The following is a 16,181-nucleotide window of genomic DNA, read 5'->3' as shown; positions in this document are numbered from 1 at the left end:
TAAAGAATGAGAAGCCCCATTGTGGAGGTGACAGGCCCGTCACACGTGTTCATTCACACCCAGATCTGCGACTTCTCCGGACACATCGCACGGCAACACCAGGTGAGGACAACCACTTCCCGCACCTCCAACACCCCATTACATTCTGCTTATTGTTTGTTTCTTTCTTATTTTTTGTTTTCTATCTTTCTTGTTTTTTCTTTTTTTCTTTTTCATTTGCTTGTTTGTTATTTTTTTGTTTTTTATTTATTTAGTTTTTATTTTTTTGTTTTTCATTTGCTTGTTTGTTATTTTTTTGCTTTTTATCTTTCTTGTTTTTAATTTTTTTATTTTTCATTTGCTTGTTTGTTATTTTTTTGTTTTTTATTTTTTATTTTTCATTTGCTTGTTTGTTATTTTTTTTTTTTTTATTTATTTAGTTTTTATTTTTTTGTTTTTCATTTGCTTGTTTGTTATTTTTTTGTTTTTTTTATATTTCTTGTTTTTTCTTTTTTTCTTTTTCATTTGCTTGTTTGTTATTTTTTTTTTTTATTTATTTAGTTTTTATTTTTTTGTTTTTCATTTGCTTGTTTGTTATTTTTTTGCTTTTTATCTTTCTTGTTTTTTATTTTTTTATTTTTCATTTGCTTGTTTGTTATTTTTTTGTTTTTTTTATCTTTCTTGTTTTTTCTTTTTTTCTTTTTCATTTGCTTGTTTGTTATTTTTTTGTTTTTTATTTATTTAGTTTTTAATTTTTTGTTTTTCATTTGCTTGTTTGTTATTTTTTTGCTTTTTATCTTTCTTGTTTTTTCTTTTTTTCTTTTTCATTTGCTTGTTTGTTATTTTTTTGTTTTTTATTTATTTTGTTTTTTATTTTTTGTTTTTCATTTGCTTGTTTGTTATTTTTTTGTTTTTTTTATCTTTCTTGTTTTTTATTTTTTTATTTTTCATTTGCTTGTTTGTTATTTTTTTGTTTTTCATTTGCTTGTTTATTTTTTTGTTTTTTATTTTTTGTTTTTCATTTGCTTGTTTGTTATTTTTTTGTTTTTCATTTGCTTGTTTGTTATTTTTTGTTTTTTTTATCTTTCTTGTTTTTTCTTTTTCATTTGCTTGTTTGTTATTTTTTTCTTTTTTATTTATTTTGTTTTTTATTTTTTGTTTTTCATTTGCTTGTTTGTTATTTTTTTGTTTTTTTTTATCTTTCTTGTTTTTTATTTTTTTATTTTTCATTTGCTTGTTTTGTTATTTTTTTGTTTTTTGTTTATTTTGTTTTTTATTTTTTATTTTTCATTTGCTTGTTTGTTATTTTTTTGTTTTTTATCTTTCTTGTTTTTTCTTTTTTTCTTTTTCATTTACTTGTTTGTTATTTTTTTGTTTTTTATCTTTCTTGTTTTTTCTTTTTTATTTGCTTGTTTGTTATTTTTTTGTTTTTTATTTTTTTTGTTTTTTATCTTTCTTGTTTTTTCTTTTTTATTTGCTTGTTTGTTATTTTTTTGTTTTTTATTTTTTTTGTTTTTTATCTTTCTTGTTTTTCTTTTTTTCTTTTTCATTTGCTTGTTTGTTTTTTATTTATTTTGTTTTTTATTTTTTATTTTTCATTTGCTTGTTTGTTATTTTTTTGTTTTTTGTTTTTCTTGTTATTCATTTGCTTGTTTGTTATTTTTTTATTTTTTTTTTATTTTTCTTGTTTTTTCTTTTTCATTTGCTTGTTTGTTATTTTTTAGTTTTTTATTTATTTAGTTTTTTTCTTTTTTTCTTTTTCATTTGCTTGTTTTTTCTTTTATTGTTTTTCTTTTTTTTCTTTTTCATTTGTTTCTGTAGAAGATGTGATGACATCACGCCTCTTTCTTGCTACAATCTGAAGTGAATTGATGTCATTCATTTTTGATACAATTTGTACATTTGAACGTTCGCTGTTGGTGACGTTTTCTGCTTTGTATTGTTGCAAATATTTAGGGATTTTTTTTTTTTTTTTTAAGTATCTATTTTGATTCTGGCATTGAAGTCGGATCAAAGTCGTGCAGGGACCTTTTCTGAGGTCACAGCGACTGCTCCGAGGTGTCAGTTGGAACGCCTCCCATGGAGATACATGGCACGTCGCACGTCCTGCAATTTTGCGTGCCGCCAGTTGGATCCTAAGTCGCACAAGGAGCCAAACAGGTTTACAGGGGCTCCTCGTTCACAACCGAACGCGGCTTTTGAAATCGGTTCACAGAGGGGGCAGCGTGACCTGCCGAACCGGCGCTGTAATTGCGCTGGTTCCCGCATCGCACAACACGCTAAAGGTACGTTCACGCTGATACCTGGGTTTGTAATCGCACGGGTTCAAACCTGCATTTCAGTGCGAGTTTCGGGGGGGGGGGGGCGACTTGAAAGTCATCTGTGCGGGTTCATGCACTGATTTCTATTGAAATCGACCCCCCCAGTCGCCAAAAGAAGTGCAGGGACTGCTTTTGGAAAATGGTGCGGCGCCGCAAAGGCTGCAATTTCGCGTGCGAATTGACCGATGTCAAATCGCACCGATGAGAACGGGGGTTTAGGCTCAGATCACATTAGTGTGATGCATTTTTTTTAGGTGATTTGAGGTGCAGTTACAGTACGTAGTGCGACTTGTGAGTGATTTTGACACAATTCTACCCCTGTGCAATTTTCCTGCGGTTTGCCCCCTAGAAATCAAGGCACTGCTGCTGTATTTGGTGGTGCAGTGAAATGAAAATTCCGGGGTGCCCAAACCGAAACCCGAAAATTCAGGATGCACTTGGCCAAAATCTAAATTGATGTTTTTAAAAATATATATATATATTTTTTATAAATAATTGGTTTATATTGGACTGTCTAATTTTTATCATGTATTTCTATTAATATGAATTTATTGTCGGACATTATCTGCACCTTTTGAAGTTTTTAAAAAAAAAAACACACCCAAAACGCACCTCCCCTTTGAAATGCATTGAAAACGCAGCAAGAATGCATTAAAAATGCACCCATGTTGCGTTTTTGATGCATTTTTTAAGTCACTGGACCTATGAAAAACAAATCCAAAGCATGCGCACTCCAAATGTATTAAAACATGGATGTGTCAGTAGTTTATTTGTATTATTTAATGTTTTTATTATTTTCTACAATTTCCTTTAGGAGCCCCGTTGGGGGGCTTTGCTGAAATATCAGCAGGAGGAAGCTGCACCACGCGGGGTAATTAGGGTATACCCAGGCACACCCAGCACACCCCCTGGGCACGCCTATGAGTGCCGCCTATCAGTGCCCATCAGTGCAGACTCATCAGTGCCCATCACTGCCCATCAGTGCAGCGTCATCAGTGCCCATCAGTGCTACCTATCAGTGTCCATCAGTGCAGCTTATTAGTGCCCATTTGTGCCTCCCCATCAGTGCCCAACAGTGCAGCTTATCAGTGCCCATCAGTGCTACCTATCAGTGTCTATCAGTGCAGCTTATTAGTGCCCATTTGTGCCTCCCCATCAGTGCAGCCTCATCAGCGCCCATCAGTGCAGCCTATCAGTGCCCATCAGTGCAGCTTATCGGTACCCATCAGTGCCGCCTATCAGAGTCCATCAGTGAAGCTTATCAGTGCCCATCAGTGCCGCCTCATCAGTGCAGACTGATTACCTATTTGCAATATGTTAGAACAGAAACTAAGAAAAAGTTTTTTTTTGGGGGGTTTATTTTTTAGTTTGTTTTGCAAAAAATAAACCCCCCCCCCCCAGTGGTGATTAACCACTTCAGCCCCGGACCATTTGGCTTGCCAAAGACCAGAGCACTTTTTGCGATTCGGCACTGCGTCGCTTTAACTGACAATTGCGCGGTCATGCGACGTGGCTCCCAAACAAAATTGACGTCCTTTTTTCCCCACAAATAGAGCTTTCTTTTGGTGGTATTTGATCACCCCTGCGGTTTTTATTTTTTGCGCTATAAATAAAAATAGAGCGACAATTTTGAAAAAAAATGCATTCTTTTTTACTTTTCGCTATAATAAATATCCCCCCAAAAATATATAAAAAAAAACCTTTTTTCCCTCAGTTTAGGCCGATACGTATTCTTCTACATATTTCTGGTAAAAAAAATCACAATAAGCGATTATTGATTGGTTTGTGCAAACGTTATAGCGTTTACAAAATAGGGGATAGTTTTATGGCATTTTTATTAATATTTATTTTTTCCTAGTGATGGCGGCGATCAGCGATTTTTATTGTGACTGCGACATTATGACGGACACATCGGACACTTTTGGTGCTATTTTTGGACCATTGTCATTTATACAGCAATCAGTGCGATTAAAAATGCATTGATTACTGTGTAAATGTGACTGGCAGTGAAGGGGTTAACCACTAGAGGGCGCTGTATGGTTTAAGTGTGTCCTAGGGAGTGATTTTAACTGTGGGGGGAGGGGCTGTGTGTGACACGGCAGTGATCACCTCTCCCGCTCACAGGGAGCAGAGATCAGTGTCCTGTCACAAGGCAGAACGGGGAGATGATTGTTTACTTTAGCATCTCCCGTCCTTCCTCTCCATGAGACGATCGTGGGTATCCCCGCGGTGATCGAGTCCATGAGACCCGCGATTATACTCACGGAGCTCACGGAGGGCGAGCCCATAATCCGCTTCTTAAAGAGCGACATACAGGTAGGTTAATATGCCTGTATGTGCCCTTCTGCCAATGTATATCGGCGTGAGCCGGTTGGCATGCGGTTAAATACCACCAAAAAAAAGCTCTATTTGTCTCAAAAAATGCTAAAAATGTGCTATGTGTACAGTGTGACATGACCGCGCAATTGTCATTGACAGTGTGACAGCGCTGAAAGCTGACAATTGTCCTGGGCAGGAAGTGGGGTGGAAGTGCCCGGTATTGGGGGCGGGGGAGACAGGAAGTGGAGTGGAAGTGCCCGGTATTGGGGGGCGGGGGAGACAGGAAGTGGGGTGGAAGTGCCGGTATTGGGGGCGGGGGAGACAGGAAGTGGAGTGGAAGTGCCTGGTATTGGGGGGCGGGGGGGACAGCAAGTGGGGTGGTAGTGCCCGGTATTGGGGGGCGGGGGAGACAGGAAGTGGGGTGGAAGTGCCGGTATTGGGGGGCGGGGGGACAGGAAGTGGGGTGGAAGTGCCTGGTATTGGGGGGCGGGGGCACAGGAAGTGGGGTGGAATCGCCCGGGAATTGGGGGCGGGGGAGACAGGAAATGGGGTGGAAGTGCTGGTATTGGGGGGGCGGGGGGGACAAGAAGTGGGGTGGAAGTGCCCGGTATTGGGGGGGCAGGAGGACAGGAAGTGGGGTGGAAGCACCCGGTATTGGGGGTGGGGAGACAGGAAGTGGGGTGGAAGTGCCCGGTATTGGGGGGCGGGGCAGACAGGAAGTGGGGTGGAAGTGCCCGGTATTGGGGGGCCGGGGGAGACAGGAAGTGGGGTGGAAGTGCCTGGTATTGTGGGGCAGAGGAGACAGGAAGTGGGGTGGAAGTGCCGGTATTGGGGGGCGGGGGAGACAGGAAGTGGGGTGGAAGTGCCGGTATTGGGGGGTGGGGGAGGCAGGAAGTGGGGTGGAAGTGGCCGGTATTGGGGGGCGGGAGGATAGGAAGTGGGGTGGAAGCACCCGGTATTGGGGGGCGGGGGAGACAGAAATTGGGGTGGAAGTGCCCGGTATTGGGGGGCGGGGGAGACAGGAAGTGGGGTGGAAGTGCCTGGTATTGAGGGGCGGGGGAGACAGGAAGTGGGGTGGAAGTGCCCGGTATTGAGGGGCGGGGGAGACAGGAAGTGGGGTGGAAGTGCCTGGTATTGGGGGGCGGGGGAGACAGGAAGTGGGGTGGAAGTGCCCGGTATTGGGGGGCGGGGGAGACAGGAAGTGGGGTGGAAGTGCCCGGTATTGGGGGGCGGGGGAGACAGGAAGTGGGGTGGAAGTGGCCGGTATTGGGGAGCGGTGGAGACTGGAAGGGGGGGAAAGTTCCCGGTAAAAGTTAAATATTGGACAGATGTGACAAGCATTCACCCATCCTTGATGGATTCCGACCGTATTTTGCCTAATAACACGATTTCCTATGATCGTCAGCGACATCTAGTGGCCATAAGGTGGGGCTTTTACTCAAACACCCCAATCAGAAAAGAAGAACCACACTGCATTTTGTCCACTAGATGGAGCTGACTCTGTTAGGAAATCATGGTATTAAAGCTGAACTTTAATCAGCAGTGACTATTTGTAATCCTTATGCTGCCATCATTAGTAAATAGATAGGGAAGTATATTATATTAACTTTTTTTAAACGTTATTTTTTACATTTCCTCAGTCACTTCCTGGTTTCCTTGCCTAGGCCCCAATGATGTCATACATCCCAGGAGTCTTCAGTAGGGGACAAGGGGCTTTTTCAGCTAAGCAGACCATCTCCTACCTGCATGCCTGAGCTAGGGGCAGATGGATTCCAGGAAGTAAATGCTAAATTAATCATCTGTCCTTATTCAAGATGGCCACAGCCAGAAATGCTAGGGCAGTGATTCTCAACCAGGTTTCCTCCAGAGGTTGTAGGGGTTCCTTCCGCATTGGGCGATTTCTGCCTCTCAGATAAGTTCCCACCGACACCATTGATCTTTTCAGCTCTCTGTAAGGAGGTAATTCTTCCCAATGACCACAAGTGTGAGGACCATTCTTCCCAATGACCACAAGTGTGAGGACCATTCTTCCCAATGACCACAAGTGTAAGGACCATTCTTCCCAATGACCACAAGTGTAAGGACCATTCTTCCCAATGACCACAAGTGTGAGGACCATTCTTCCCAATGACCACAAGTGTAAGGACCATTCTTCCCACTGACCACAAGTGTAAGGACCATTCTTCCCACTGACCACAAGTGTAAGGACCATTCTTCCCAATGATCACAAGTGTAAGGACCATTCTTCCCAATGACCACAAGTGTGAGGAACGTTCTTCCCAATGACCACAAGTGTGAGGAACGTTCTTCCCAATGACCACAAGTGTAAGGACCATTCTTCCCAATGACCACAAGTGTGAGGACCATTCTTCCCAATGACCACAAGTGTAAGGACCATTCTTCCCAATGACCACAAGTGTGAGGAACGTTCTTCCCAATGACCACAAGTGTAAGGACCATTCTTCCCAATGACCACAAGTGTGAGGAACGTTCTTCCCAATGACCACAAGTGTGAGGACCATTCTTCCCACTGACCACAAGTGTGAGGACCATTCTTCCCAATGACCACAAGTGTAAGGACCATTCTTCCCACTGACCACAAGTGTAAGGACCATTCTTCCCAATGACCACAAGTGTAAGGACCATTCTTCCCACTGACCACAAGTGTAAGGACCATTCTTCCCAATGACCACAAGTGTGAGGACCAGTCTTCCCAATGACCACAAGTGTAAGGACCATTCTTCCCACTGACCACAAGTGTAAGGACCATTCTTCCCAATGACCACAAGTGTAAGGACCAGTCTTCCCAATGACCACAAGTGTGAGGAACGTTCTTCCCAATGACCACAAGTGTGAGGAACGTTCTTCCCAATGACCACAAGTGTAAGGACCATTCTTCCCAATGACCACAAGTGTGAGGACCATTCTTCCCAATGACCACAAGTGTAAGGACCATTCTTCCCAATGACCACAAGTGTGAGGAACGTTCTTCCCAATGACCACAAGTGTAAGGACCATTCTTCCCAATGACCACAAGTGTGAGGAACGTTCTTCCCAATGACCACAAGTGTGAGGACCATTCTTCCCACTGACCACAAGTGTGAGGACCATTCTTCCCAATGACCACAAGTGTAAGGACCATTCTTCCCACTGACCACAAGTGTAAGGACCATTCTTCCCAATGACCACAAGTGTAAGGACCATTCTTCCCACTGACCACAAGTGTAAGGACCATTCTTCCCAATGACCACAAGTGTGAGGACCAGTCTTCCCAATGACCACAAGTGTAAGGACCATTCTTCCCACTGACCACAAGTGTAAGGACCATTCTTCCCAATGACCACAAGTGTAAGGACCAGTCTTCCCAATGACCACAAGTGTAAGGACCATTCTTCCCAATGACCACAAGTGTAAGGACCATTCTTCCCACTGACCACAAGTGTAAGGACCATTCTTCCCAATGACCACAAGTGTAAGGACCAGTCTTCCCAATGACCACAAGTGTAAGGACCATTCTTCCCACTGACCACAAGTGTAAGGACCATTCTTCCCAATGACCACAAGTGTAAGGACCATTCTTCCCACTGACCACAAGTGTAAGGACCATTCTTCCCACTGACCACAAGTGTAAGGACCATTCTTCCCAATGACCATCACACTAATGTATCCTGAGTTGTAGATTTCTAATTTTTAGCAGGGGGTTCCCCCCGAGACCGGAGAACTATTTCAAGGGTTCCTCTGTGTTGAAAAGGTTGAGAAAGGCTGGACTTAGCCCCTTGTACACACGGTCGGAGAATCCGTCGGAATGTGTCCTATCGGACCGTGTTGTCGGATAATCCGACTGTGTGTGGTCTGCATCGGACTGATTCCGTCTGAATATCCGTCGGACCCAATTTTCTAACATGTTGGAAATATTTCCCGACCAACTAGGCCGATCGGACATACTCTGATCATGTGTAGAGAATTTTGATCGGACCAAGTGCCACGCATGCTCAGATCAAATTCCTACATCAAAGCTATTGGCTACTAGCCTGAACGTAGTCCCATCGTAACGAAATAACGTCATCACGTTCTGAAAGATCGGATTTTTTGCCAACTTTGTCCGACCGTGTGTATGCAACAGTTTCGGACACAATCCGTCGGACTAAATCCGACGGGCAAAATCCGACGGATTTGGTTGGCAAAATCTCCGACCCGCGTGTACGTGGGCTAAGAGTTTTTCAAAGTGATTTCTGAAAAAAATAAAGCATGGAGACATGGATGGATGGATGGATTGATGGAGACATGGATAGATGGAGACATGGAGGGATGGATGGCTTGAGACATGGGTGGATGGAGACATGGATGGATGGATGGATGGATGGAGACATGGATGGATAGAGACGTGGATGCATGGATGGAGATATGGATGGATGGAGACATGGAGGGAGACATGGATGGATGGATGGAGACATGGATGGATGGATGGATGGATGGAGACATGGATGGATGGATGGATAGAGACATGGATGGATGGATGGAGACATGGAGGGAGACATGGAGGGAGACATGGATGGATGGATGAATGGAGACATAGATGGATGGAGACATGGATGGATGGATGAATGGAGACATAGATGGATGGAGACATGGATGGATGGATGAATGGAGACATAGATGGATGGAGACATGGATGGATGGATGAATGGAGACATGGATGGATGGAGACATGGATGGATGGAGACATGGATAGAGACATGGAGGGAGACATGGATGAATGGAGACATGGATGGATGGAGACATGGATGGATGAATGGAAACATGGATGAATGGATAGAGACATGGAGGGAGACATGGATGGATGGGTGGATGGATGGATGGATGAATGGAGACATGGATGGATGGATGAATGGAGACATAGATGGATGGATGAATGGAGACATGGAGAGAGACATGGAGGGAGACATGGATGGATGGATGAATGGAGACATAGATGGATGGAGACATGGATGGATGGATGAATGGAGACATAGATGGATGGAGACATGGATGGATGGATGAATGGAGACATAGATGGATGGAGACATGGATGGATGGATGAATGGAGACATAGATGGATGGAGACATGGATGGATGGATGAATGGAGACATGGATGGATGGAGACATGGATGGATGGAGACATGGATAGAGACATGGAGGGAGACATGGATGAATGGAGACATGGATGGATGGAGACATGGATGGATGAATGGAAACATGGATGAATGGATAGAGACATGGAGGGAGACATGGATGGATGGGTGGATGGATGGATGGATGAATGGAGACATGGATGGATGGATGAATGGAGACATAGATGGATAGAGACATGGGTGGAGACATGGAGACATGGATGGATGGATAGAGACATAAATGGATGGATGGATGGATGGATGGAGACATGGATGGATGAATGGAGACATGGATGGATGGATAGAGACATGAATGGATGGAGGGAGACATGGATGGATGGATGAATGGAGACATAGATGGATAGAGACATGGGTGGAGACATGGAGACATAGATGGACAGAGACATGGGTGGAGACATGGATGGATGGATGAATGGAGACATGGATGGATGGATAGAGACATGAATGGATGGAGGGAGACATGGATGGATGGAGACGTGGATGGATGGATGGAAACATGGATGGATGGATGGAGACATGGATGGGATGGATGGAGACATGGATGGAAGGAGACATCGGTGGGGACATGGATGGATGGAGAAATGGATAGCGTTTTACCGTCGGATTTGCGGTGCATTTCAGCCGCTAGTGGGGCGCTTTTACTCCCCGCTAGCAGCCCAGAAAGGGTTAAAACCAGTATTACAGCGCTGCCTGGTTGATTTCATTGGGGAGGAGCGGTAAACACACACCGCTCCTTCACCGCTCCAAAGAAGCTGTTAGCAGGACTTTTCCTGACCTCCTGCAGCGCACCGCTCCGGTGTGAGGCCCTCGGGGGGATCACTGCAATGAATGGTGCAGCTTCTTTAGGGCGGATTGCAGGCGCTGTTTCTAGCGCTATATCGCCCGCAAAACCCCCCGGTGTGAAAGGGGTCTAAATGTGATGTTTCCAAAATACACATTTTTTGCAATATTATAAGAATATTATTGTAAAATAAATCCTGTAAATGAGAATGAAGTGTAGTGATTGGAGGCTCGGTGTGCAGGGAGCGGATGACAGGATTTTATTATACGGACAGAAGGTTTCTATCTGATCTCCGGACACATATTGATCAGACGGCTCTGCAGAGCTGATTGCATCTCCGTAACCATGGAACCTGCCAATCATAGATAAAGATCAATTGGGAGAGGAGCTAACATCTCTGAGTGGAGAGGAGCTGAAATCTCTGAGTGAACAGGAGCTGACATCTCTGAGTGGAGAGGAGCAGACATCTCTGAGTGGAGAGGAGCTGACTTCTCTGAGTGGTGAGGAGCTGACTTTTCTGAGTGGAGAGGAGCTGACCTCTCTGAGTGGAGAGGAGCTGACTTCTCTGAGTGGAGAGGAGCTGACTTTTCTGAGTGGAGAGGAGCTGACCTCTCTGAGTGGAGAGGAGCTGAAATCTCTGAGTGGAGAGGAGCTGACATCTCTGAATGGAGAGGAGCTGATATCTCTGAGTGGAGAGGAGCTGACTTCTCTGAGTGGAGAGGAGCTGACATCTCTGAGTGGAGAGGAGCTGACATCTCTGAGTGGAGAGGAGCTGACTTCTCTGAGTGGAGAGGAGCTGACTTCTCTGAGTGGAGAGGAGATGACTTTTCTGAGTGGAGAGGAGCTGACCTCTCTGAGTGGAGAGGAGCTGACTTCTCTGAGTGGTGAGGAGCTAACATCTCTGAGTGGAGAGGAGCTGAAATCTCTGAGTGGAGAGGAGCTGACATGTCTGAGTGGAGAGGAGCTGATGTCTCTGAGTGGAGAGGAGCCGATGTCTCTGATTGGAGAGGAGCTGACGTCTCTGAGTGGTGAGGAGCTGACATCTCTGAGTAAAGAGAAGCTGACATCTCTGAATGGAGAGGAGCTGACGTCTCTGAGTGGAGAGGAGCTGACTTCTCTGAGTGGAGAGGAGCTGACATCTCTGAGTGGAGAGGAGCTGACATCTCTGAGTGGAGAGGAGCTGACTTCTCTGAGTGGAGAGGAGCTGACTTCTCTGAGTGGAGAGGAGATGACTTTTCTGAGTGGAGAGGAGCTGACCTCTCTGAGTGGAGAGGAGCTGACTTCTCTGAGTGGTGAGGAGCTAACATCTCTGAGTGGAGAGGAGCTGAAATCTCTGAGTGGAGAGGAGCTGACATGTCTGAGTGGAGAGGAGCTGATGTCTCTGAGTGGAGAGGAGCTGATGTCTCTGAGTGGAGAGGAGCTGACGTCTCTGAGTGGTGAGGAGCTGACATCTCTGAGTAAAGAGAAGCTGACATCTCTGAATGGAGAGGAGCTGACGTCTCTGAGTGGAGAGGAGCTGACATCTCTGAGTGAAGAGAAGCTGACATCTCTGAATGGAGAAAACTCAGTGATTTATCACTTTTTGTGAATGCATGTGCAATGTGCGTGCGTTGGGTGGGTTCGCACTTTCCTATAGTGTAATGGGGGCTGAACTTTGGTTTGTTTTGTAGAACTACATTTAGCTGTCTTGATTGTCTTCAACCAGAGAAGACCGCCTGAGATTTGTTTAGTCTGAGGAAGACGGCGTTAGGAATGAAGATTTCATTTCAGTGCTGGCCGGGAGGACAAAACATCTACAGTGCTAAGATAGATAGACAGGTTCTCCTTACTGCTCAGACTGATCTGTGATTGGTGACACCAACCATCCTGTATATCTGATATCATCTCTTCTTCATAGGAAAAGACATTCAGGGTACAAGGTCAGTGTCACATGGGGGTTACAGGGTCAGTGTCATGGGGGGTGCAGGGTCAGTGTCATGGGGGTGCGGGGTCAGTGTCATGGGGGTGTGGGGTCAGTGTCATGGGGGTGCGGGGTCGGTTTAATAGAGGTTACAGGGTCAGTTTCATATGGGGTACAGGGTCAGTATAATAGGGATTACAGGGTCAGTGTCATGGGGAGTTCAGGGTCAGTGTCACGGGAGGTGCAGGGTCAGTGTCACATGGGATGCATGGTCAGTGTCACAGGGGGTGTAGGGTCAGTTTCACAGGGGGAATAGGGTCAGTATCACAAGATTAGTGTCATGGAGGGACAGGGTCACAAGGGGCTATGGGGGGAGTTTCACAGGGGTTACAAGGTCAATGCATTAGGGGTTACAGGGTCAGTGTCATGGAGAGTACAGGCTCAGGGTCACAAGATTAGTGTCATAGGGGTAGAAGGACAGGGTCACAGGTACAGGGTCACATGGGGTACAAGGACAGGGTCACAAGTCCAGGGTGACATGAGGGTACAAGATCTATCACAGGTCCAGAGTCACATGGGGGTACAAGGTCTGTCACAGGTCCAGGGTCTCATGGGGGTACAAGGTCTGTCATGGGTTCAGGATCACATGGGGGTACAAGGTCTGTCACAGGTCCAGGATCACATGGGGGTACAAGGTCTGTCATGGGTTCAGGATCACATGGGGGTACAAGGTCTGTCATAGGTTCAGGGTAACATTGGGGTACAAGGTCTGTCACAGGTCCAGGGTCACATGGGGGTACAAGGTCTGTCACAGGTCCAGGGTCACATTGGGGTACAAGGTCTGTCACAGGTCCAGGGTCACATTGGGGTACAAGGTCTGTCACAGGTCCAGGGTCTCATGGGGGTACAAGGTCTGTCACAGGTCCATGGTCTCATGGGGGTACAAGGTCTGTCACAGGTTCAGGATCACATGGGGGTACAAGGTCTGTCACAGGTCCAGGGTCACATTGGGGTACAAGGTCTGTCATAGGTTCAGGGTCACATGGGGGTACAAGGTCTGTTATAGGTTCAGGGTCACATGGGGGTACAAGGTCTGTCATAGGTTCAGGGTCACATGGGGATACAAGGTCTGTTATAGGTTCAGGGTCACATGGGGGTACAAGGTCTGTCATAGGTTCAGGGTCACATGGGGGTACAAGGTCTGTCACAGGTTCAGGGTCACATGGGGGTACAAGGTCTGTCACAGGTTCAGGGTCACATGGGGGTACAAGGTCTGTCACAGGTTCAGGGTCACATGCGGGTACAAGGTCTGTCACAGGTTCAGGGTCACATGGTGGTACAAGGTTTGTCACAGGTTCAGGGTCACATGGGGGTACAAGGTCTGTCACAGGTTCAGGGTCACATGGGGGTACAAGGTCTGTCACAGGTTCAGGGTCACATGGGGGTACAAGGTCTGTCATAGGTTCAGGGTCACATGGGGGTACAAGGTCTGTCACAGGTTCAGGGTCACATGGGGGTACAAGGTCTGTCACAGGTCCAGAGTCACATGGGGGTACAAGGTCTGTCACAGGTCCAGAGTCACATGGGGGTACAAGGTCTGTCACAGGTTCAGGGTCTCATGGGGGTACAAGGTCTGTCATAGGTTCAGGGTCACATGGGGTACAAGGTCTGTCACAGGTCCAGGGTCTCATGGGGGTACAAGGTCTGTCATGGGTTCAGGATCACATGGGGGTACAAGGTCTGTCATAGGTTCAGGGTCACATGGGGGTACAAGGTCTGTCACAGGTTCAGGGTCACATGGGGGTACAAGGTTTGTCACAGGTTCAGGGTCACATGGGGGTACAAGGTCTGTCACAGGTTCAGGATCACATGGGGGTACAAGGTCTGTCACAGGTCCAGGGTCACATGGGGGTACAAGGTCTGTCATGGGTTCAGGATCACATGGGGGTACAAGGTCTGTCATAGGTTCAGGGTAACATTGGGGTACAAGGTCTGTCACAGGTCCAGGGTCACATGGGGGTACAAGGTCTGTCACAGGTCCAGGGTCACATTGGGGTACAAGGTCTGTCACAGGTCCAGGGTCACATGGGGGTACAAGGTCTGTCACAGGTCCAGGGTCTCATGGGGGTAAAAGGTCTGTCACAGGTCCAGGGTCACATGGGGGTACAAGGTCTGTCACAGGTTCAGGATCACATGGGGGTACAAGGTCTGTCACAGGTCCAGGGTCACATTGGGGTACAACGTCTGTCACAGGTTCAGGGTCACATGGGGGTACAAGGTCTGTCACAGGTTCAGGGTCACATGGGGGTACAAGGTCTGTTATAGGTTCAGGGTCACATGGGGTACAAGGTCTGTCATAGGTTCAGGGTCACATGGGGGTACAGGGTCTGTCACAGGTTCAGGGTCACATGGGGGTACAAGGTCTGTCACAGGTTCAGGGTCACATGGGGGTACAAGGTCTGTCACAGGTCCAGAGTCACATGGGGGTACAAGGTCTGTCACAGGTCCAGGGTCTCATGGGGGTACAAGGTCTGTCACAGGTTCAGGGTCACATGGGGGTACAAGGTCTGTCACAGGTTCAGGGTCACATGGGGGTACAAGGTCTGTCACAGGTTCAGGGTCACATGGGGTACAAGGTCTGTCACAGGTCCAGGGTCTCATGGGGGTACAAGGTCTGTCATGGGTTCAGGATCACATGGGGGTACAAGGTCTGTCATAGGTTCAGGGTCACACGGGGGTACAAGGTCTGTCACAGGTTCAGGGTCACATGGGGGTACAAGGTTTGTCACAGGTTCAGGGTCACATGGGGGTACAAGGTCTGTCACAGGTTCAGGATCACATGGGGGTACAAGGTCTGTCACAGGTCCAGGGTCACATGGGGGTACAAGGTCTGTCATGGGTTCAGGATCACATGGGGGTACAAGGTCTGTCATAGGTTCAGGGTAACATTGGGGTACAAGGTCTGTCACAGGTCCAGGGTCACATGGGGGTACAAGGTCTGTCACAGGTCCAGGGTCACATTGGGGTACAAGGTCTGTCACAGGTCCAGGGTCACATGGGGGTACAAGGTCTGTCACAGGTCCAGGGTCTCATGGGGGTACAAGGTCTGTCATAGGTTCAGGGTCACATGGGGGTACAAGGTCTGTCATAGGTTCAGGGTCACATGGGGGTACAAGGTCTGTTATAGGTTCAGGGTCACATGGGGTACAAGGTCTGTCATAGGTTCAGGGTCACATGGGGGTACAAGGTCTATCACAGGTCCAGGGTCACATGGGGGTACAAGGTCTGTCACAGGTCCAGGGTCTCATGGGGGTACAAGGTCTGTCATAGGTTCAGGGTCACATGGGGGTACAAGGTCTGTCATAGGTTCAGGGTCACATGGGGGTACAAGGTCTGTTATAGGTTCAGGGTCACATGGGGGTACAAGGTCTGTCATAGGCTCAGGGTCACATGGGGGTACAAGGTCTGTTATAGGTTCAGGGTCACATGGGGTACAAGGTCTGTCATAGGTTCAGGGTCACATGGGGGTACAAGGTCTATCACAGGTCCAGGGTCACATGGGGGTACAAGGTCTGTCACAGGTTCAGGATCACATGGGGGTACAGGGTCTGTCACATGTTCAGGGTCACATGGGGGTACAAGGTCTGTCACATGTTCAGGGTCACATGGGGGTACAAGGTCTGTCATAGGTTCAGGGTCACATGGGGGT

The 16,181-nt window shown here is 46.7% G+C and overlaps 1 protein-coding gene across 2 annotated transcripts in view; it reads left to right on the top strand.

Annotated features, from left to right (window-relative positions):
- The window catches only part of CCDC27 (coiled-coil domain containing 27), a 72,879-nt gene that overhangs the window by 61 nt on the left and 56,637 nt on the right, over positions 1-16,181 (top strand). For both annotated transcript variants that reach the window (XM_077458356.1, XM_077458357.1), the window contains exon 1: positions 1-102. This exon is cut by the window's left edge. In XM_077458356.1, coding sequence (XP_077314482.1) covers positions 7-102 — 96 coding nt within the window. In that variant the 5' untranslated portion in view covers positions 1-6. The remainder of the gene's footprint in view (positions 103-16,181) is intronic.

The sequence above is a fragment of the Lithobates pipiens genome, unplaced genomic scaffold (genome assembly GCF_037356315.1).
Source record: "Lithobates pipiens isolate NorthernLeopardFrog02 unplaced genomic scaffold, aLitPip1_a1.2 Scaffold_27, whole genome shotgun sequence".
NCBI lineage: Eukaryota > Metazoa > Chordata > Amphibia > Anura > Ranidae > Lithobates > Lithobates pipiens.
Note: the sequence above shows the minus strand (reverse complement) of the source record. Positions and strands in the feature narration are given on the sequence as shown.